The sequence below is a fragment of the Phaethon lepturus genome, unplaced genomic scaffold (assembly GCF_000687285.1).
Source record: "Phaethon lepturus isolate BGI_N335 unplaced genomic scaffold, ASM68728v1 scaffold4626, whole genome shotgun sequence".
NCBI lineage: Eukaryota > Metazoa > Chordata > Aves > Phaethontiformes > Phaethontidae > Phaethon > Phaethon lepturus.
The window spans coordinates 6,158-31,113 of NW_010548200.1; the positions used below are offsets into that span (position 1 = coordinate 6,158).

A 24,956-nucleotide genomic window follows, 5' to 3' on the forward strand; every position below is an offset into this window, starting at 1 on the left:
AGTCTCATTCACATATTGGCTACACCCACAGCGGTAAATTAAACAGTGCCAGGAAAGGCTCCTGGATCTGGCACATGATCATCTGTACCGCTAAACTGTGAGGATAGTCATCAGCAAGTTTTTGGCCTGGGCCAACAATTACTCTCCCAAATAACCTCCAGCCACGGCTCAGGAGAGGCAATATTGCAGAGACTATCCCCAAAAGGGCGCGCAGGCAGCCACGTACTGTGGGGAAGAGCAGCCCTTACCAGCCACGAGGCAGGCTGTCCTGCGCCGGCTGGCCGCCGTGCCCAGGAACGTTCCCAGGCACCTTTGGCTGACTACTATAGACGTTACGTTACGTCCCATGTCGGAAACGGAGAGAGTCTGCAGCTAGGGTAGCAAATTACGTCCTGGGTGTCAGTCATAAACGTTTACTGACCTTGTACGCTCAACTGAGAGAGGCAGACATTAACATCAGGGTGACAGTGTGGAGCAATTTAATACACAGCCTTTCTGCACCAAACACAGACACATTTTGCTGATCCTTGAAGTGAGGCCAACGCTAATCAGAAAGAGCCTCATGACATGAATTTGCCTTCAAACAGATGAGACCAAGCTCATTTACTTACTTACATTTACTGTTCTGAGGATAGTTATATGGTTTTGTTTCCACACCCATATTCTGTTTCAAAAGCAACTCCAGACCATTTGGGGACAAGCAGTGAGTGATCAGGATATATATCAGCATTTGACTCTGAAGGGGAGGAGGTACAATGAATTGTTATGTTTTTCTACTTCTTATGCTCTTTTTTGGTATTTATTTTCTTAAACAATAATGCACTAAAAACATCTGTCATCAAGTACATGTTACTCATCATTATGACAGTTAATAATGCTTTCCAATAACGCAGTCCCAGTTACACTATTTAGTACCAGTTAATTGAAAAGTAAATCTCAGTAAACCCTCAGAATAAATAAAGTTTAGAAATAATGTATATTAGTTTTAGACATAAAATTTTTATGTCGGAGTCACTTTACATATAAAAATTAATCCAATTAAATATTCAGAGTTGTTTTACAACATCTGAAATCCAGTTTCACTGTTGCGTTAAAAATCAGTATCAAAGGCTAAATCAAAGCTTCCCAGTTACTTCCCAAGAACTTTTATGTACTTGGCTGAGTACCCACATATTACTGCTCACATTACTGCTCTAGTAGTACTCTGCGACTGGTGCACGTTCTAAAACCATGTGTAACATTACATAACTCAGATATTTACTTAAGTAAATGTAAGTAAGTCTCAATATACTACTGCGATCCAGGATAGTGAGAAAGAGGCTGCCTACTCTCTATCAGAGATATCAGCTGATGCTGACTTTTCCCTCAAAACAACTCAGAATCCAAAAACCTCTTTCACCAAAGAAAATCCATACAAATTTCTTTGTGTCCCAAGCATAAAGTGGTCCATTGCTTTTGGGATCAGAATCATAGAATCATAGAATAGTTTGGGTTGGAAGGGACCTTTAAAGGTCATCTAGTCCAACCCCCACTGCAATGAGCAGGTACATCTTCTAGTAGATCAGGTGTCAAGTTCTCTCTCATTTTGCCTTTTGGCATGTCCGGTACCAGAGGTCTTTAATAATATGTGAATCAATGTCCTGCCCTTTGAGGTTATGGGAAAACTATTTGAACCTTGGTGTGGGGACGTTAATTTTTGAGGCACTTACATCTTCTCTTTAATCTTTAATCTCAAAATTCACTTCTATTACTGGGTCTTCATCATTTTCACTCTGAAATATATAAAATATACCAAGCGTCACCTTATATTTTCTTAAGAGGGTCAGGGAAGAATTCCTCAAAACGCCAGGAAGGACTGTACTCTCTGTACAGCACTTAGAACTTTCCAAGTGGCTTATACTATCAAGTAAACCTGATAATCAGAAATTCCCACAACCATTGCCTAGGGTAAAATCCTGATGAGAAGCCAAGCCTCTACGATGAGCTGTGGGCAAACGATAGATAGTAGCTCTCCCAGAGCACTGCCCACAGCCTGTATTTTGGGCCTCCACCTCATTCATCAACTTTTGTAAGATGTATGATACAAGTCCAACCACATTTACTTAAGGGAATAAAAAAATGGTTCGAATTCTCTATTTCCTTCCTCCTTCATTACACCCACTCTCCTTCTCCATCTTCTGAGTGCCTCCTCTTTATGATTGCTTACAAGTCTGACAGTGGGAAAGATCTCCATTATATCATCTGCCTGCAGCCTCTTCTCTGTTGGAAAGATCCTTTTTTTAGACAAACTTTTCTGAAACGTATTACTCCATAAAATACAATATTCCATATTTAGGAACCTTCTCCAATTACAGGCAATCACAGCTCCCACTGATTTTAGCCTTATCTATCCTAACCTTAGGATAAATCCGCCTGGAGTAATATGGTCATGCAGATTCTTGCTTTGCCTGTACTGGAAGCAGACATGAGCTTGCTCTGCTCGTGCTCCAGGCTGAATGAGAGACGTTGTGCTCAACAAGGTGCCAAACCTGAGCTGGTCACCCTGGCCTGGAGTGGAACTAAAATGTGCCTTGCCATCTGGAAGCACAGCAGAATAAGTTTGTGCTTGCCTAAGTCATGCAATCATACCATTACATACCCACATTTTTAAGATAGTTTGATCTACCAGAAGTTGCCAGCACAATCACCCCCACCTGCTCTGAAAAGCAAGTAGGCAACCTGATTTTTACAATCCTGCCTCTGCAAATTACTCTTTACTTGTTTATTTGCCAAAAGATACAAGGCCACTTTGACAGTAAAGCCTTATGCTGGGAGGAGGCAGCAAGACATAGCCTCCACAAGACAAGACAGGAGGGATTGCTGTGGGACTCTGACTGCAATTAATAAAGATAGTCTGACAGGACGACTGTAACTCTAGGGAGAAAACTAGTAGAGGTCTCCAGGTTCAAAAAGTAGGAGAATATCATCTTCTCTAAACAACTGCATTTTCATGTTCACAGCACAGCACATTTATCTATGTGCACTTGGTGAGTGTGTTAGTGTATTTCAACCCACCCACATGCCAAGCTGAACAGAAATAGCACAAAAGTAAGAGAACATACAGTACTTACATTTCTACTGACAATATATGAGGTAACTGAAATCATCACTTTAAAAGCAGAAAGAATGCAACAAAACCCCAAACAATAAATATTGTTTGAAATAGTCCTGCTCTGAGAAGGGTATAGACTAGATGACCAAAGAGGGCCCTTTCATATTCAATCTCTATAAGGACAATGGATCTTGCAATTTATTTTTCTGCTTGTTGGCAAAACTACACATTTTGCAAACTTTCAGAGCTTTTAACCCTCAGTGTTTCATGACTTCTCTCCACAAGACATCCAGTTCCAAGCACCAGTAAGGGAAATAGTTCTATCAACAGGCAAACCAAAACATAGTGATTGCAAAGTTTCACCAAAGAGATTTTTAATTATGAGAGAAATCACAACATTTCAAGCACATTTAAAATTCAGGTCGGTAAATGACAAAATTACAGCTAATGAATTTTGTCTCACTTCCAATCAACAGGTGGCTTTCATTTTCATTTTTATATACATAAATGGGAAATCTGATTTAAAGTAACATAGGAACAAAAATCAAACATGAATTTAAAATACTTCTGCAATCAGTCGGGCATCTTTTCCAAAAATGGACAGCCAAAATCAGTTCACTTATTATTATCGAAGATTACTGTAGAGTATTACCCTAGAGCAGTGGTGTTCAAAGTGGGGTGCATGCACCACAGGTGTTATGCAAGACAATCCATTGGGGTGCAAGAAGAAAATATCAGAAGTTCTATAGTATATGTATATAATTTATAAATAAATAAATATACGTATAGCAGGGGTGCATGCTCAAAAAAGTTTTTACTGATAGGGATGCACAACCAAAAAACTTCAGAGACCACTGCCCTACAAGATCCTGCCATGCAATTACTGTGGGCACGTCAAAAGCATCTAATGAAGATGTTGTGAGATATAAACTCTCTTTTACAACTCTTTTCAATTATCAGTTATACAAGTGGATGAAAATTTCTCTAGGAGGCAGGTTTGTGAGCTCCTATCTTTTGTTAGGCAGCATGGATTCTCAAAAAAACCCCAAATTACTCAACTTTTTCTTTTTTTTCAGGAAATGCAACTTACTGGTTTCTCATGAATCTCTTCCCTCCACTGTACTTACTGTCAGCATTTGATGAAAAATCTACTTTTCCTTATGTGGCTAGTTAAACAAGAGCGTAACATATTATATGTGTCAATCAAGATGGGTACCTTAAGGTATTTGCAAATGGGAATGCATGACCCCTCTGAAAAACTCTTAAATCAAGGAGATAAGTTAAGTGTTCTTTTTTATCTGGGCTACTGTGTGAAAAAGTGGCTAGTGAACAAAATCTGTCTCGGTAAGCAGCTGTTAGGTTACAAAGTAAGCAACAGATTACAATGTGCAAATGCAGAAGAGGAAAATTTTGCTCTTATCCAAAACATGGTGATGAGATTTGTTAATCTCTCTTCCAGTCTGGAATGAGAAGAATGTAGAAATGGTAACTAAATGGAAATCTCACAGTGTCTGTAATCATTATGAAGATGTTTGAGCTGCGTGATTAGGGAGAATGTGAATAAGAAGAGACGAACTAAAAACGGCACAGAGAAAATATACGAAGCAGTCTTCCACAGCATCACCTGACAAAACACAGGATGGGTGGTGAAGTTGAAAGGTAATACTCTTAAATTAACAGAAATATTTTTTTAAATTTAGTGCAATGTATAATTATCCCTTCAGACTCTGTATAGTAAGAACATCTGCAATTACACTGAGTGAAATTAGGACAATAATTCTGAATGCTGCATGGCATACACCAACCACATGAAGCATCAGCAAGGGGTTAGCTAAGGATTCATCCAACAGCAGATGCTCACAGAGAGTTGTTTATATCTTCTCTGAAATCATTTGAACTGGTTAATAAAAGAAGACGTCTCGGGCACAGCAACAGCTAGTTCTTGGTGTGGAGAAAGCTGAAAACCAAAAGCCAGCAGTGTACGAAGTCACAAATAACACAGAGGTTTTGGATTCACAGGAAGAGGCCATTTTTTCCTACTTTTTTTTTTTGCTTTAGTACTGTATGTACAGATTGCTAGATGCTGCTTTTACTCAAAGGTAAAATGTTTGAATTTTGAATAACATTTTTCTTGTTATGTGTACTATCTAAAGCTAACTGGAGAAACAGTAATGAAATCTTAGAGTTGCAATTAGTTTTTTTGTGAAATTGAATAAATACAAACCCTGACATCAGAATGTCTCAACATTTTTAGGACTGCACATTTCAGTTTTTCACCATTCAAATGTACCTGCAATATTACAACAGCATTAAAAAAAAATAATTTCTAATGACTCTTAAAAGCCCCCCTCCATCTTCCTTCACTGAGAATTCAGAGATTCTTTTGTTTACTTTTAATTTGGAAGAGAACTCAATTGTGAATTCCTCCAGGGAATTACATTTCCATCTTTAGCACTGCTCTCCTATAGCTATCAGAAATGAAGCATCTGAGCGGAAATGTTACATGGTCACCCTTCTCAGCTTTAGAAAGCTATCGCTGGAGGCTGGATTGCAAGACTGAATTAAGATTGCATTCTTGGCTACACCACTAAACATAATGAAACAGTGCTGCCTGACATAGTTCCTCTTCTACACATGGTACACATTTCAGGCTTAATCTGTCTGCCCAAAAATAGGTACAAAAAAAAGTTAAGATGTCCTAGATTATATCCACAGGGCTGGCGAGCATAGCACAGGGCGAGCGGGAGAGCCATGCCCGTCTGGAGAGGCAGCAGGGCGCCGGGCATGGTATTTTAGCACTTCAGAGGTGGCACGATACACCTGGGCCTTGGCAACGGTGTTGAGTCCTTCCAGTTTTTAACTTTGTAACATGTGTATCAGTAAGGAAAGGAAAAAAAAAGTAAAAATGTAGCTGTGCGATACATAGTTGACAGTTTTACAATTTGCACGTATATTCTTGAAGGACATTCACGTTCATTCTGGCAGTTTGACTAATGTTATCACTTTTTCAAAGTTTTAGGTTTTATTTTCAGTTGTCCAATTCAAGAATTTCAAGGGCTCAGACTCCCTCTTTACTCTTACATTCTTTTAGTTTAAGGTCAGCTAATACAAAGCCACAAATCATATACTTGTCAGTTTATTTCTACATATCCTTTCTTTCAGGGTTTCTTAAGAGTTTTCCAGCTGGTTGATCAAAAAAAAGTACGCTTTTGAACAAGCCACTGGCCAGATTCAAATTCTAACAGAGATGATGAGCACAACAGAGCCTGGTGCTTTCACAGTTAGCGTTGATAGGTCTTTCCCCTCCAGACGAGTGCCATGATTTAACACTTCGCTCCATGACAAATAGAGACACACATGTAATGTTTTGTACTCATGATCACTCTCGCAACCTGTTAAACATCCTGACTTCTTCCATAAGCAAATTTCACTCTGAAATTATGAAGCCATGATTCGGTGTCTTTAAAGGAAGACCCAACTTAAAAACTATGCTCTAAATATGCCACAAAATAATGCAAACACATATTTTTATTTAAAAATTTTATATATTCTTTATGGCCTTCATGACTGCTTCCCCTACGTCCCTCTTCCATACACTAGTCTGCAAACTTCCAATACAATTCATCCAACAGACAGGGTAAACAAGGTATATGTTACTGAATTTCTATTTTTTTAAAGCTATTCAGAGACAGCAGGTGTATAAAAGGTAAACAGAATCCATACTAAGGTAATTGCTGCAATGTTTTGTAGCCAATTGTTACAAAACATTGTTAGCAAGTATCTATCTTTAAATGAACCATAGTCTGAGTTTGCTTTCAGAATTAGTGTTGTTTAAGAGAAAATCTTGTTTACAAATACAAGCAATTAGTCATTTCCTGAGGGTCTACATATCGCAAAAATTGATTTTCATCTCTTCATAAGAAAAGCATTAAAATTTCAGCAACAGACTTCACAAGAAAATTGTGGATCTTAAAAATTATTTTTTCATATGATGAAAATGACATTCACAGTACTATCCATTGGCTTTTTGGGGATCCCTAACCAAAGGATAAGGCTCTGGGGATCCTTCCTCTATTCACTTTAACACTAGATAACAGTGTGTGGCAAATGACTGGATGCATTTGATGAACGCAAACAAATCAAGGGTCAGTTAAATATATGACAAATAATAAATATACAGAAAAAATGTCCACATTTTCTTGCAAATAGTGAAAAATTATATTTGAATTGTCCAGACCTTACTACCATAAAGACAATGTAACATGTTAACTGATGGAATATCAAATGTTGGCAAATATTAAACTGAATTGAATTGTCTTAATTTTACTTAAAAACAACTACAATTTTGATTTTTTTAAAATTAATAGGGCAAATTCAATTTTGAGTTATACAGACACATTTTACAGCTATCAATAGACTGTGTTTATCTGAAGGCAGAATTTAACTGAAAATGTTTCAAAATACAATGGAAAACCAATTCAAAGATTTTGTCTATCTAGATTGCTTTACCATTAAATTTTAAATCAACAGAAACCAGAACATTATAAATAGAAAAACATAAGGGTTTAGAAATTTAAAATTACTTACAAGCTGCTCAGACTTGACACCGTAGAGCTGAACGGTCTTTGCCACGTTTTTTGCCACAGCTAAACTCAGGTCTGGATCAACAGCAGCCACATTTAGCTCACTGGAAGCAAAGGTTACAAATCTTAATGAACAACTAAACAGTACTGTATGTATATAGACTACTGGACTAGACAACCTTTAAAGGTCCCTTCCAACCCGAACTATTCTATGATTCTAACTGATAAAGAATTAAGTATAAATACGTAGTAACATGGCACGTCAATTTTGAGAGTCACACATACAACCAAGCCTTTCTAAGCACTGTAATTCAGTTTACAATTTAACAAGTCATTTGGGAATTTTATGTGCAGTGCTCCTAGTCTAGTAAAAATGAGCAAAGTTTAGGAATGACACTTCAGTATGAGATCACTATTAGTAAGCCATTCAAAAATATTGACTGCAATTAACTACATTCAAGCTTTGGCAGCAGCCTTCAAACATTACAGGTGAATACACAGTCATTCAACTCTGGAATTACATGAGCTGTGCAGAAATACCCAGGGGACGCCTCAGCTTGACACAACTAATAAGCTGTGTTTCAGGCAATCCTTTATAGTAATAGACGCCCTAAAGGAATGACAGGGAACAAACGGAAGAAGGGAAAGACTTCTGAATCACTTCCAGTATTTCTTGTTCATGGAACCCACCAAGATCTCCATCAGCTGGGGCTGCATTCATAAATGCTCTACTGAAAACAGACAAGCAAAGGACCATCATGCTGCTAGTGATGAGATTAACCTCTCCCAAGAACTGGAGAGACACTAGGCACCCTGACAGAGGAATAACCTTCTCTGAGAACTCTGCAGGGCCCCAAACATCATTAGCTAAAAGTCACTCTGGAAAAATCAGCTGAAATTTCATAATTTTCATCTTGTTTTCCCTTCTCCTCTGCAAGCAAAATAACATTAATAACGACACCAATAGGCATGTTCTGAGCATCTGTAACTCTCAGTCACAAGTACAGTGTCAGTATTTAATATTACACACACACACACTCACATACACATACTATAAATACTGCCCATCATTTTCAGACTGTATTAAACAGAGCAGTCCTTACCAAAAACCCTACAAGGGAAAATACACCACTGGTAATTTCAGCAACTCATTTTACAAATTCTAGCTGGAATAATTGTCTTTATCCATTATCTTGCTGTTTCACTCTAACAGTGTATTTACATCAGGTATTATCACTTGCAGCCAAGCAACTATCATCTTCTCTTTGACACAGTCAGAATAATGAAGATATCAGACATTTACAATATGTGTAAGTTTTTCTTCCTGATGATTTACAAGCTTAAAAAGTAAAACTTAAATTAAAATTTCAGTTATTCCAGAAAAAAGAAAATACAGAAAATAAATAATAAATAATATTTATAATAAATTATAAATAAAGAGGTGATTATCCCACTGTATTCAGCGTTGGTGTGGCCTCACCTTGAGCACTGTGTGCAGTTCTGGGCCCCACCATTTAAGGAGGATGTGAAGGTCCTTGGATGCATCCAGAGGAGGGCTACAAAGCTGGTGACAGGGCTGGAAGGAGTGTCCTATGAGGAACAGCTAAGGGCTTTGGGCTTGTCTAGTTTGGAGAAACGGAGGCTGAGGGGCAACCTCATTGCTCTCTACAGCTGCCTGAGGAGGGGAAGGAGGGAGGGAGTTGTTGCTCTCCCCTCCTTGTTATCCAGTGATAGTATGTATGGGAATGGTTCAAAACTGCATCAGGGGAGGTTTAGACTGGACGTTAGGAAGCATTTCTTTACTGAGAGGGTGGTCAAAAACTGGAACACGTTTCCTAGAGAGGTGGTCGATGTCCCAAGCCCGTCAGTGTTTAAGAGGCATTTGGACAATGCCCTTAATAACATGCTTTAACTTTTGGTCAGTCCTGCAGTGGTCAGGCAGTTGGACTACATGATGTTGTAGGTCCCTTCCAACTGAAATATTTTATTCTGTTCTGTTTTGTTCCATTCCATTCCATTCCATTCCATTCCATTCCATTCCATTCCATTCCATTCCATTCCATTCCATTCCAAATCCTGACTTAATTTTTACACTAAACAGTTTTACAACTAAAGAGTAATCAACCTTTTACTGCTAAGGAAGTCTCATTTCTAGAATTATAACTTATGAGAAAAAACATGGTGAAGATTATGTTTTGCAATGTATTATAGGTGCATACCTGGCTATAGTTTTAATGATGCTGTCGAGTTCGTCAGAAGAAGGAGGATTCCGACCTCCAGGAGGGAAGACAAGATTGATGGGGTCAAAGAGTCGAGATAAGGATTTTGACAAATAAGCTGCTTCATATTGTTGCAGTGAATCTTTCAAGGCCTTTTCTGGACTGTGAGTATAAGACAAAATTACTACGTTTTAAATCAAAATACACAATAGCATTGAACCTTCCCAGACGATACAAACTTCACGGTATTGAACCTGTTTTTCCTTTCTGCTCTTTAGACATACGCACTTGGAAAGATTTTAATAGTGTATAACACCTTGCTTTTCACTTGAACCATGTAACTAGTCAGTGAGCCATTCTCTGTAGTTCAATACAGCTCTTAGCACTTTCTGAAGACCTATGTGGAATCCCTAATTCAAGATGTTCTTGACACAAACGGTGCTAAAAACATCTGCAAAATATCGGCAAGATATCCAGAACTACAATGAAAGACCTTTATTTCATTAGCAGATAGCTTGTACTCAATGATACATTTAAAAAAAAAAGTATCTCCTGATATATGTATGCATATAAAAAGCTTCAAATAGAAAGACTCTTCTTAAATTTACCTTTAATAAGCGTCAGTCCTCAGTATTTGTGAAAATGAGTAAGCAGTAGCTCTCTCAAACATTTTATGTCATTGTTAGGAGTTTGGTGAACTTTTTACTTTGCTTCCATTGAAGTCAATGATAAGTCTTCTACTGACTGCTCCAGAACATATTTAAGCCAATACAAATCTCTACATAAACTATTCATTTTCTCTTACATAAGTCTAGAAATCCTAACAGACTTAATGAGCCTGTTTCAGTTTGATCTTTCTGATATCTACCACCCAGATCATGTTTATTCTACGATGTATAAACATAAAAACTGTGAATCATAACAAACTGAGCATTTGTCACACTCCAATGACTGCAGTATCATTAAGAGAAAGCTACTGCTGTAATCGCAACACACATAAAACTGAATTTTCATCAATCTGCGTTTTTTTTCACCTAAAGAGAGAAAAAAGTAAAACTAGTTCCAAAGTTAGGGACTTTGTGAAAGACAAGACAATCCAATACTGTTAATTATATAACCTAATGAAAATCTTACAGCTCTAACATAGTATTAAAGCAATAACCACAAGAGGAAAAAAAAAGCCTTTAAAATTTTCCCACTCTGACAATCTGAGTAACTTTAAGTTCTTAACAATATCCTGTTTTCTTGCAGGTTGCAAAGCTTTACACTTTATTGCCTTAGAGTTCACAATACATACTCATAATCTTGGTTTTTTTGCATGAATATGTCCTGTGTATCTTCTTCCATTTGTTGTAGTTCAGCGAAGAGATCCGTAGCTCCACTTGTGTTAAAATTCCTCTGAATATTTTGACTGTATTGTTGCAGGCGCTTCCACAAGTCATTATAAAGCCTCAGTAGTTTAGGGTATTCTCCTTCAAAAGCTTGTTTCAAAAACATAGAGGCTGCAAAATAAAGCAGTAAGCAATACGCATTGCTAAGTTCAAACTAATTTTTTTATTCATATAAACAACCTGTATCCGTGCATTTATATCAATGAATGATAAACAATGTTATCGTATCTTTAATGTTAATAATGTAATATCTTTAATTAATTTCAAAGTGCCATGAGCTATCACATTAAATGCAGTTGACAAAGGTACGTATCTAAAGCACCAGCATAAAATCCAGATTTGGAAGACTGGACATGGAAAACTTATTTTGTACAATAAAGGTACTAATCATGGTCATTAAACATTTGGTATCAAACTTAGTTATTAGTATTATCATTCATTCAAAGTGCGATTAGAACTCTCTAAATCTAGAGATTTTCTAACAATAGCTTGATGAGAGAAATGTGTGGGGATGTGCAACTTTGAAGATATCCACTTGAAACAAAGGTAGCTTCTATGAGCCAAACTCTTAAGAAATCAGATGAGGGAAGTATATGCTCTTACACACACTTCTTAAAACAAGGCACCTAAAATGCAATCCCTAAACTTGTCAAATAAAGAATGACAAAGCCAGCAGAAAAATCAGCATTGTTTTCAGCCTTTAAAAGCTTGCCACAAGTAACAGGAAATGAAACAAAGGTACAACTGTTTTAGCAACTGATGTTTATCTTGATCTAACATCACTAATACTTTATGGATTTCCCATTACATTAGGAGATTAACACTGCTCCATTCATTCATAGGTTTTTCAGGTTCCAGACATCTGCCCCATTTCACCCAGCCTATCCTTTCAACTCAAATATATTCTAATTTCAAATACTGGAGGATTCACATTATCAAACACAGAGTTATTTTAGGTCACAAAGCTAAGTTTATAAAGATTGTCCCAACCTCACAAAAGCAGATCATGACCTATTACCAAACTCTGTAAACTGCCACGAATTCCTATTTTTACACTATTTGTCTGATATTGTCTAGTTTTCTTCTGATCTATATGATCCAGAGGTCTGTGACTGATGTCAGTGGATTCAATGACTTAGAATTTATGTTAAAAAATGAACACTCATACAGATACGTCACTTAAAAAATTAAAAACTCTACTCGCTGTAAGCATTGTTTTCGCAAAACTCAGCTGTAGCAAAGCAAAAACATCATTCACAGTCCAAAATCCAACTGCTCCCTCTAAACATTTATATACAAAACATGATTAAAAATCATAAGTAATAAGATATTTTTAATAGCTGTCAGACAAAGTACTGCTAATGAAATCTAAGAGTTCCCTTACTTCTGAAATGTTGATTGATCTGATTAACTGATGTCACAATTTTACAATTTTAAAACTGAGTGATGAAAACAGGTAGCACATGTTCAGTTTTAAGATACGAGATCCCAAGTATGTCCATACTGCTGTTAAAGTAATGCTTAAGGCAAACAGTAAAATTAATATGTTTTAACGCAAGATTAATACATTTTCTTTTGGGATCATCTAGTTACTTAGCAACCGCTGAACATGAATCAACCAGCTAGTTCATCATAATTATACTGCTGCTATAAAGCCTGGAAGGACCAAATTTTGAAGGGCCAATGCAATAGCTGAGATCACAAAGATAAATGCAAATCTTATGCACTTTATCAGTATGTGTAAAAGATTAACTTTATACACCATACACAAACATGAAAGATGTATTTATGAAAGCATCAAATTCATCTGGGTTTATGATCCAATTCCATGCTGCATTAACATGTACTAGCAATAGTAATGTCTTATGTTTATACATTATTTTTATTTAATATTCCTTGATTGTATCTGCTATTTACTTATAACATATGTACAGAATATTGAGTATAGTCAGAACACCAGCCTTTTATCTATATTTAGACAACAATAATTTTGAAGTAACTCAACATCTATTTATAAAGGTATCAAAAAATGACTAAAATTGGATTTTTACAACTGATCAGCGCTTAACAAGAAAAGACTGTTAAGAACTGCTCTTTAAAATCAAATTACTATTTTTGAATTTGGCAAACCCATTCACTTTCAAAAGCATAACATATCATTCCAAACATTTTTACCTCCACATACATTGCAAAAATACATTTTTGTTATTAGATAATGATGACTTAAGCAGAAAATATTTCTTTTTGAAAATACAACCACAGTTTAGGAGGATCACCCTGTTTGGTTACAAACCTAAGAAGTTTTAAATTCACAAACCCCGCATTGAGTGAACAACTGCTATAGTTCTAGTAGAGGAGATAATGAGCAAAGGGCTTATTGAAATGAGAGATTCAAAATAGCTATAGAACACATTACAAATCATTTATACTGAATACTTACAGTCTGTTGCCGACTGAAACTGAGAGGAAAGTGTCTGAGTTACTGCAGTCCAAAATTTGTACAAAATATCAGACTGGCCATCCTGATAGCAAGGGACAAAAGAAACACAAGTTTCAAAACGTACTCTTTTCAAAGAATCTTAAACAATGCAAAAGCTCCCAGTCAAAGCTGTTCTACTGAGCATCACTGAGAATAAAAAACTAAGTAAATGAAGTCTGAGAAGTTTTCCTGAAGTTTAAAGCTAGAAAAAGTACTGAAGAAAACGAAAATAAAACCTTTGGTCTTCTCTCAAATGGCATGTTTTCCTTCAAGTCAGAGAGAAATGCTCCCAGCTCTCTAGGGGCATGAATGTAGACCAAAGCAGTACACCTCAGGGGCTGTGTTAGAAAATCTCTTGCGTTGCAGTGACCTTCTCACTCCGCGGGGCTTCTCGTGCTGGCTACATCACAGCAATTACTGTTACTGCCATTGCGACACGCTTGCCAACACCCACCAGGGACCAAAACCAGCGCATGCTGCCCCGCTTCACACAGAACAGTTTCCTGTTTCTAAAAACATAAAACACATGAAAATACAGTGAACCTCGCAGTTGACTCTTCACCACCGTGGGTCAGCAGGGCTTGCTGTCAGCAGTGGACACAAGGTAGCATACTCTTGCCAAACCCGCATACAGGAAATAGCAGGCTGTTTCCTTACTCCCCCCAACATCTTGCACTTAGGGTCAAGTGTTAAAAGCATGATTTTGTTTTCTCTCTTTTGCTTTCTTCCTGTCTGTGTGTTTGAGGTAGAAAAAATTACGAGATGATGATGGGTATCCTGTCCCGCCCGCTAGTCAGACACTTGGAAGGCTGTCAGCGTTTTCTTGGGAAGGGGAAGCTCGCTCTGGACAGAATGGTTTTCTTCATTGCATGGTATACATGTCACGTACTGACCCTACTGTATGAATTAACCAGTTTGACCAAATCACTATATTAAGGATAATCAGGAAAAAGTGCTCAGAATGAAAAAACTGAAAGAGCCAGCAGTGGTGACAAACGCTGGAAATTCTAAGAATCTTATGCTGGCACCTGGCTGTTTCTGTCTTGACTCACTCTGAAACATCCAAGGGTTTAAATCAAAGCACAACATTCACAGCTAAAGATGGGTTTAAGCAAAGGGCGCAACACTGAAATAGCTGTCAGAGGGATGCATTTTCTCAGCTTTCCTTTCTGCACTGCCAGTGACTTGACTATGAGAAAAATGAAAAAAAGAAACAAAACCCAACCCAAACAACCCCAGTTCTTGTTAGTAACAGAAGTCCTTTTAAAGTATTGATAAAGTATCAATTTAGTAAAGTAACTTTTGCACTACCCCCCCGCGCCACAAAAAGATCAGCTATCAAATATAAAAGTCCAGCTACTTCAAATTGAATTATTTAAGATGACAAAGGAAGAAGGAATGCACTCTATTCACTTGCATTTGCAATAACATGCAAAGCAATGAAGGTGTTTAGAACGTTATCCATTAACAGGGTATCGTTGTGTCCCGCTTGAAGATCTGGTCATTGAAAGACTGCAAGTTCAAGCTCCAGTTTCAGTTCCAAAACTTTCATCTTAAAGAATTTATATCAAACCTGAAAAGCAGTCAAAGGTACACTGAGACATCTAAAAATTAAAAAAAAAAAAAAAAAAAAAAAAAAAGTTTCTTGGATAGAATGTTATGCTAAATTCTGAGATTAGACGAGGAATTCATCCAACCCTACCCCCTATCTCTAAAGATATTCAAAGAAAGATAAAATTTATGGGTCATGTGTTAAGAATTGAGAGAGAACATCTTTTATGCTGTTGGACTCAGACTTGTAAAATGTATGAGAATTAACACAGAAAACTAAAATGAACTGGGTTTGTGGAATCTCATTTTTGACTGCTTGAGGACGCTGATGGATTTAGAAACTGAAGCAACTTATTTTATAGCTATGACTGTATATCCTGTAAAATTGTACATGATTTTCATAAATGGGCAAAGTAAAATTATAATATTAGACAATGATTCAGAAGGTGCACTGCATAAAATATCTTTGGATTTTTTTATAAATTTATTACTATACCATAAATATGAAATAACCCAGTTCTTCATCTCACAGTTTCACATGGAAAACATGAAAAGTACTACAAAACAAATGGCCTTTTACATCAACTATAGAGTATATTAATTAGTTTTTATATTCTCTATCCCAACCTGGAACAATGTTTGCCTATTCAGCATGGTAACTCAATTCAATTTCTAAATAATCTAATGGAGGTGGAAAAATACTTACAGAGCACATTCAAACAACTTTTTTTTCATTACTGTAATCACCATCTACACTTCTGTTAAAGTCGCAGCAGAAAACGCAATGATTAAAGTCTTGAAAACAAACTTGGATGTAGTCCCTCCACATCCACATTTCTATCTTAATTGTCAGATGCAACATGGTGACAACAGTAACATACATGTGATGACATTTAATGTTTTTGTGAAAATATGTAACTTTTCTATGTACCTATATATACATATATAATATAAAGTCAGACGTATATACATATGTACTCATGTAAACATTTGCATAATAGCCACAGCTGTAACAGTTAAGCCTCTGCCCGTTAGCTTTTGTCTTCTGACCTGGGCAAATGGTGTTCATTAACTGTATCAGAATGTTGTAGTGAAGGAGGCCCTCACGTCTCAGCTAACCAACTGTATTATGTTTGAGGAGAAACAGAGAGGAAAAGCTATGTGGAAAATTCAAACAATATTTCATACTGATTGACTAATCAGTCAAAAATGTTTGGGGGAAAAAATGATTAATGCCCCAGTTTTGGACCAACTGAAAACACTGTCTACAGGGTCATTACTGGTTGCTTCTATAATATAAGATATGATATTTCACTTTGTCCAGTGTTGAGATGCAGTCACTCTAGAGGTGAAATACAGTTGCTGATTAATAGCACACAAAACACCATGTAAGAGTCTGTGGCAGGAACTAGAGAATACTGTTGCCTACGCGTACACCAGGGGGTATTTAAGTGGGTGGACTGTAGCTACCGAAATTGGAATATAGCAAGGCGTTAGCATTAGATACTCCTGCTGGAGTAAAAAGTGCCATATGCAACCATGAGCATCCAGAAATGATTTATTTATTTTGTTTAAACCTGTAATTTCTTTTGCTTACCCATTAACTCAATATATTATTTTCTTAAGTACTTTTAGGTATATCACTGCTTTTTTTTTTAAATAATGTATTCTAATAGAAATTACATCTGTGCCTGTAGATCACAATGGAAATTATAATTTAACTATTTAAATATAATGTGCAATTCCATTTGACAATACTCAATACTAGAAAACAACATAAAAGAGGGTAGCAAAAGGAGTGTTTTTCTCTAGCTTCACAGGAAATGAAAGGATTTTCCCTCTCCTTGTACTGGGCAACTTCTTCAAGGACTTAAGAAGATAGGCAGGTGGAAGAGGAAAGGGCAGTACTGCTTGCTTGGAATGTACACAGCAAATCTACTGGCTCATCTTATTGTAATGGAAATTTCATAAGCCTTCCCCTATGCTTCACATAGCACCATGAGCAACATCCCACAGTATCAGAAAGTAACTGCTCTTTTGGGCCTTTCACTTTCAGAAAATGTCATCTAGCTAAAATTGCATTCTTGTCATCTTCCCATCTGTAGAGTGTAAGTAATGAATTTGGTCCTCCTCTACACTTCCACCAAATATACTCACTGGTAGACAACGTACGGGAGCATTGGATACATCCACATTAGTGATTCAATGTGTAGAAAGGACTCTTTTTGGTGCAAATCTGTCTTGTGCCTATACTTGTTGTCTTGCATTACACACTGAAGTGTCTTAGCAGACTAATTTCCACTATTCAAGGAATACACAACCTCATGATTAGCTTAAAAAGAACAACTTCTGCAATTAAGTAGCTTTTTGCAGCTTTATCATCATATTTTTGTAACAGAACTCACAAGGATGTACTAATATTTTTATCAATTAATATTCAGAGATTTTAAATTGGGAATTTTCCATTTCTCTTGCTTTTGAAAACGAAACAAAATTGAAAGATGTTAAATTACTTACACCCCCTCCAAAATAAAAATGCTTGCTTTGAAATCTAGTCACAAGCAGATTAACATCTTGTGATACAATCCCTTGTAGCAGGAGCAGCTGACAAGATGAGTAATGAACTGCATCCGATTATCTTTTCAGCTCTGTGGAAATAATTTTCCAACAGCTTCCTATTCCATAACCAACAACACCGGAAAAAGGTCACCAATCTGTCATATTTCCCCCCCATCAGTGTATGTGTTTAATAACGCAGAGAACACATAAACCTTTGGAAGTTAAGAGGTCTGGCTGCATTACTGTTATCTGGAGCAAAACTGTTTCAGGTGCATATTGCGTACACAGAAATCCTACATAAAACATCCATACATCATTTAAAGTCTCTCAGAAGGAAATTATTATGCTTTAGCATATAACAGAATGCTGTTTCCTCTTTTCATGCAATATGTTCTTTCTTCGACAAAAATAATCTTAACTGTAATTGGTGGTATCTAAAACTCAGGGCAGGCAAGATTCTGGTTGACATATACATATTTTTCCCATTATAAAATACAACTGAAATAAATCTATGAATGTTAATTGCAAGCAACAAGGACTATAATGGCCAAACAGGAATTTCCCCCAAAAGTGGATGCATTTAACTCAGCATTTTTGAAGTGATGGCACTATCTGTTCGCAGCTTTATTTTGACCTCACAGCAGAGAGAATTTGCACATAAATCATACTTTGCATCAATACAAAATGGTTGGGAGGTTAAGATCAGACAGAGAACTGGCTATTTCTTCATAAAAATCTGCTGTGAAAATGCTCCTAGACTTAAACTACACTTACATAAACTAATAATCTACCAAGCCAAACTGGGAATTAAAAATATTGTCGCTGCTGTTCCTGCACCCAGTGACCACTTTATTCCCCAGAACGGATAGAGCTGAGCAGGCATTCAGAGGATTTAGTAGCCCCTGTGCAACTCCTTGGGCAGTGCAAGACAGGTCTGACTTCCTCTTGTCCATTCTTTGCTGTCAGAAATGAACTGAACATCTTCCCAGTAAAATAAACTAGGGCAACCCTCTGCCGTTCTGACCTGCTGGACTGTACACAGCCGGCCAGAACCGGGGGAAGAGAAAGATGTTTTTGAAACACATATGGACTATAAGCACTTAGCTACTTTTGAAAATGTTATTCCTAAGGAATCCACTTGCATCTGTGTAGAGCAAAATAGAAAAACACAACAATCAGATTCCAGTCTGGCCCATCCATTATAATTTTACCCTTTTTCATACTGTTTAAAAATTCGGTACTCAGTCACACATACTATTCACATAGGAATTACTTGCTCATGGAAATTATACACATAAATCAGTCAAAATATGTCCAGCAGGCTAGATCACAAATGGAAATTAATTTTCTCAATAGTAGGGCTCACTTTATTGTGTACATGAACTGAAGAAAGAGCTAAGTCATAATTCAACAAAGTTTACCCGTATTAGAATAATAGATGCAGGCGGTCTGTTTGACTTCCATGGTATACCTTTATTTATGTGAAATTAAGAATGTGCTTAAGTGCTCTGCTGAATCAGGGCCATAATCAACAACTAGCAAAAAAAGTGTTCATCTCGTACAACTATTTAGTTTCAGCTATTACTATAAAGCTACTATTGTCAATACTCTGTACAGACAGTAATATTGTGCAACTTCCCCACAATAGAGGAGGTTTTAGATAAAACAATCAAGAATGCATGATAATACTGCATAATGACAGTGCCAGGAGACATTTGGACAGTGCTACTTCATCCAGATCTCTGACCCAGCTGAAGAAAGCAAAGTCAAACATAGGCTTGTGCATTCTAGGTGAACATAGACTAGCAAACTGTATTTTAAGATACGGGTCTCTTAAGTAAATCCTTCTGTTGTGAACTAAGAAAATTGAGTCTTTCCCCAATAATACAAGCATAGTAAGTGTGAAAACTCAATATTCTAATGGAAAAAGTTTAACACTAGGACAGAAAAGTCTGCCTTTTAGCAGATGCCAAATTCAAAGCAGCTGACCGGCCTTTTAGGCAGAGATTATAAACTGCAAGTCAACAGAATCATGAACAGCTGAGGTTGGAAAAGACCTCTGGAGGTCATCTGGTCCATCCCCCCTGCCTAAGCAAGGCTACCTAGACCAGGTTGCCCAGGACTGTGTCCAGGTGGGTTCTCCATACCTCCAAGTACAGAGACTCCACAACTTCCCTGAGCAACCAGTGCCAGTGCTCGGTCACCCTCACAATGAAAAAGTGTTTCCCCATGTTCAGAGGGAACCTCCTGTGTTTCAGCTTGTGCCTGTTGCCTCTGCTCCTGTCACTGGGGACTACTGGGGCAAGCCTGGCTCCAGCTTCTTTGCACCCTCCCTTCAGGTATTTATACACATTGACAAGCCCCCCTGAGCCTTCTCTTCTCCAGGCTGAACTGCCCCAGCTCTCTCAGCCTTTCCTCAGAGGAAAGATGCTCCAGTCCATTCATCTTTGTAGCCCTTTGTTGAACTCTCTCCAGTGTGCCCACATCTTTCTTGTACTGGGGAGCCCAGAACCCAGCACAGTACTCAGTATTCACAGTACTGGCCTCACCAGTGGTGAATAAAGGGAAGGATCACCTCCTCAATCTGCTGGCAATACTCTGCCTAATGCAGCCCAGGAGCTTCTCTGGCTTATGTTCAACTTGGTGGCCACCAGGACCCCCAGGTCCTTTTCTGCCAAGCTGCTTTCCAGCTGGGTGGCCCCCAGCATCTACTGGTGCCTGGTGTTGCTCCTCCCCAGGTGCAGGTCTTTGCACTTCTCCTTTTTGAACTTCATGAGGTTCTTATCAGCCCATTTCTCCAGCCTGTTGAGGTCCCTCTGGATGGCAGCACAACCCTCTGGGGCATCAGGCATTCCTCCCAGTTTTGTGCCATCAGCAAACTTGCTGAAGGTACACTCTGCCCCATCATCCAGATCATTAATGAAGGTGTTACACAGGACTGGACCCCACATTGTCCCCTGGGGGTACACCACTAGTTATTGGCCCTCAGTTAGACTTTTTGCCACTGATCATCACCTCCTCTGGGCCTGGCCATTCAGCTGGGCCATTCATGAGCAACCCTATGTTCATAAAAAGCTGAGTTGCAGAACTTCAGAAAAAGGGCTGTTACTACAGAGGGCAACTGAGAGAGACTCCAGATTCAACCATCTATGCAATGACTGGTGGTAAGGAAAGGATTCAGATCAGTATTATTTTATTTATGGAATGAAAAGGCAGAAAAAACCCACTTATACTTGCATATTAAAAACTCTTTTTTCAGTAGTCTTTATATCTTTAGTGCATTTTATTACAGCATGTATGAAGACTTGTTAATAGTGTGAAGTGACATTATTACTCAGCTGTATAGATTGGAAATTTAGATTCACGTTGCCTATTTACAAGACTACAAGATTATCTTTGATGGAGAAAACTACAGACTGACAGAATCCACGTGCTAAAACCCTTCCCATTTACTCACATGAAAGTGACTTGATTTCACAGTTCAAAAAGTATAACCCATTTTCACTAACAGCTACTAGTAAGTTAATAAACCACTGAACAATAGTGGGCTGAGTACCAGTACCATAAAAGCAAACACATTTGAAGATTTGTATTCACTGTGACTCTACAATAATATTAATGCTTCATCCTGAGAAACTGATTGAAAGTCTCCTTTAAACATAAAAAACAGAACAGCTTACCTCATTTTAAAAAACATACCAAACTACTAATTAACTTTGCTATTACCGAAATGAAATCTCTTGAGCTCTGTTCTTAATATAACTATTTAGTATCTGACATTACATCTAAATTCAAGGAATGAGAATGAAAGTACCCCCCTTATTCAGTACTAGACAAGAATGCAAGAAGATGCTGAAAAGACATATATTTATTTTTACAAATATCTCTATTTCCTCTACACTGTAAATTTAGAACTTAATAAGTATAATTTCCCATCTGTGAATTATCATATTTGTGTGTGTCTAAAATAGCTATTCTAACATTCAAATAATAAATCTGACCCACTGATTCTAAACTGGCTCCCATTTCATGACAATCACTTCCAACTTATTTTTCCCTGTAGAAATTTTGATACTTTGAGTAGAATGTGAAAAACATCTTTATTGTGAAGCCTCTTTGAAATGTAAAACAATATAGTGAATATTACCATGCAGCTAGTTGCTGCGGGCTCCTGAAATCAGGCTTTGCATACTAATACATACAGTGTTTTTCATCTGTAATCAAAGGCTCCACCATAAAGAAATACAGGACTTGAGAATATTGATCTAAAAACAGAAGACATTTAAAGGACAGCCTATATTTTTTTTCCACCAGTAAAGCAACAATGCAAATGATTTAACAATTTTGTATGGCAAGATCTATTGGGACAGAAATAAGGAAACCTATTTGTACTATTTCTATAGCAACATAATTGCCAAATGTTAGACTGTGAACAAAAAGTCATCATCCTCTGTAGTGCAATTAATCAGTAACGAAACAGACAAATTCTGATTTTTCAATAAACCTTTTCTATCTTCTCAAAGTAGTTGAGATTAAATTTTTTAAAAGAACAGTGCATTTAAATTTCTAATGTTGTCTACATTACACACTGCAGGTGAACAGATGTCAATAAGTGACACCATGATTTTAAAAATGACCTTGATTTTTTTGTTTTACTGCAGGGCACAGAATTTCATTACACTGGATGATCAGTTTATACCCAAGGTGTAATAGTTTCTAGACTTCCAGCAGTGGTGCAACATTTTAAAAAGGTCTCTTTATGCAGCTGACAAAAGAATCAAAACTTGTTGTTTTTTTTTTAACTACAACCTTCTTAATTAGAAAAAAAAGTTAAGATTGTGCATTTTCCCTATTAGAATATTAGAATTCTTAAGCGATTCCTCAGAAAAACTGATTTGTAAGGAACAAAAATACTTAGGTCTTAAACAGCGTCCTATATCTTCAAAACTACTTAAACCATTAATTAATCCTCCCATATTCCTGCAAGATATGCATCAACTGCAAGTAAATGAATGTGTTTCCAAAAGCCAGTAGCTACCTAAGGGACCTGACAGTTTTCTTCTATCCAGAGAACTGATTTAGTACGTCCAGCAGCAATTCCAGTTACACTTTCACCTTGGCTACTATATCCCCCACCCAAGGATGAAAGGGTGGTTCGTTACCACGTCCGCTCAGCCCGTAGTTGTTCAGCCAAGACTGACAAGAACAATGATAAAAGGCGGCACTTCTGGTGAACGCATTTCTTTTCGAATAGCAAGCTGAATGAAAACCAACTGACTCAATAATTTTCCATCATCACCAAACTGCAATTTGCACAAACCCCACCAAACCAGAAGTGAAAAAGAACAAAGGTCATTATAACCTACTAATCCATGCAATCTCCACACCATCCCCTTTATTTACAGCTGCACATTTCTGTCAGAGAACAGAATTAAAGTTCTAGAGAAAACGCAGTGTCATTAGAAAGCCACTGCACAGGGTCTGACCCTCCAATTTGAATTAGAACCAAATTACTTTTAGCATGGCTGTCTGGACACACTGATCCATCCAAAACAAGAATTAGGAACTTTAGCTGGTAAGACAGTTTTGCTTTTTTAAGACAGGCCTGAAAAATCTTGCAACTGAATTCAGTGGGACAACTTGTAGGTTTGAAATAAAGAGCATCTTCAGTATTTTGGGGATCAAAAACCTGCTCATTCACCTGTGTTTAGATCTCCACAAAGTACCTTGTTATTGCTTAAATAATAAACAGAAACCACAGTAGAAATGATGTTCAAGTAATCCAATTCTGCTTCCACAAAAAAAAAATACTGGAAAATAAATCACATACTTGTAATAATAGGTGAAAACCAGATTATTTTCTGAACTCACATATGGCAGTAATTAGATTATTTTTCAATTTTTTCCACTTGAGATTATTTTTTAATTGGGTCAACTGAATGCGAATATGTGATGTTAGATGTGAATAATTTCAAAGCAGCATCATTTTTTAACAAGTTTGGACAGGAAGGAGAAATAAGAAGGTGAAATGTAAGTACACTTCAGGCAATAAACATTTATATTTTCCATTTATTTTCTTTATCTTATGTAATGATGATGACATTTCCTTCTGCGTCGTTAACACCTCATATTGCCAGTGTTGACAACTCAGGAAAATAGCCTGCTTACTCACCAAACGTTCATCAGGAGACACAAGGATAAGAGCCCTCCACGAAGTACATAATATCACTCCCTACAACTCTCAGCTCACTTTTTTACCCGGAGACTTACGTAAATGACAGGGTTTGCAGCGTGCCTCAGCTGCTAACAAGCGGGACACCAGCAGATCAAAGGCGACCAAGGGCAGATCTGCCCTCTCACAGGGAGTACCCTTCTGCACAGCTGAGAGACCCCAGCTCACCCCTTCTACTGACCACCCCAAACCCCCCCTACAAAATGATTTGCTGCTTTTAAGGCTGCTTCTCACTTTGCAGAACTGTTCTCTGATGCCTATGTAGGAGTGAAGGACCCAAAATAGATGAGGATCAGAGATCATTTTCAACTCTTTTACAAGGGGCTTAGAGGGACTCTTATTTCTAATTAGGAAGCTGGCTGTCACAGAAAGATATATTCTGCTGCGACTTACACTGAAGTCAATTGTACTTTAGGTAGTACAACAGCTGAGGCAGGATTAGTCACTACACATTGAAAGAGAGAAGCAATAAAGCAGAATAAATGGGAGTAACCTATTAGCTCTCTGAAGGTGATTTAAGCAATTGAAAGAAGTGATATAAATAACCAGTCATTAGGTGAACAAAAATATAAATTTTACATTATTTAAAAGTTACTTGTAATTTTAATTTTTACCCTCAACATTATGAAAACAATAACCCTACCTTTTAAAAAGTGTACAAAATTAAATTTCTATTCATTTTCCCCAAAACTAGAAATCAGAATGTAATGAATTCTGAATTCTTTTAGCCTTGCTCCTCAACTAAAATCTAGTCAATAAAGGTCTTTTTTCTTAGATAAAACCACAAAAATGTCCAGTCTTAAAAGAAATATATTTCTCCTTTAAATATCTTGTAGATCTTTTTTGGAAAT

At 37.2% G+C, this 24,956-nt stretch overlaps 1 protein-coding gene across 1 annotated transcript in view; it reads right to left on the minus strand.

The window, feature by feature from the left end:
* Positions 1–248: 248 nt before the first annotated feature.
* Positions 249–24,956, minus strand: part of LOC104622954 (conserved oligomeric Golgi complex subunit 5-like) — a gene marked incomplete at its 3' end in the record, with an annotated part of 30,398 nt that continues 5,690 nt past the window's right edge. Inside the window, exons 5-9 of the mRNA XM_010289891.1 lie at positions 13,725–13,806; positions 11,191–11,395; positions 9,894–10,055; positions 7,679–7,778; positions 249–372 (exon numbers count right to left, since the gene is read on the minus strand). Coding sequence (XP_010288193.1) covers positions 249–372; positions 7,679–7,778; positions 9,894–10,055; positions 11,191–11,395; positions 13,725–13,806 — 673 coding nt within the window. The remainder of the gene's footprint in view (positions 373–7,678; positions 7,779–9,893; positions 10,056–11,190; positions 11,396–13,724; positions 13,807–24,956) is intronic.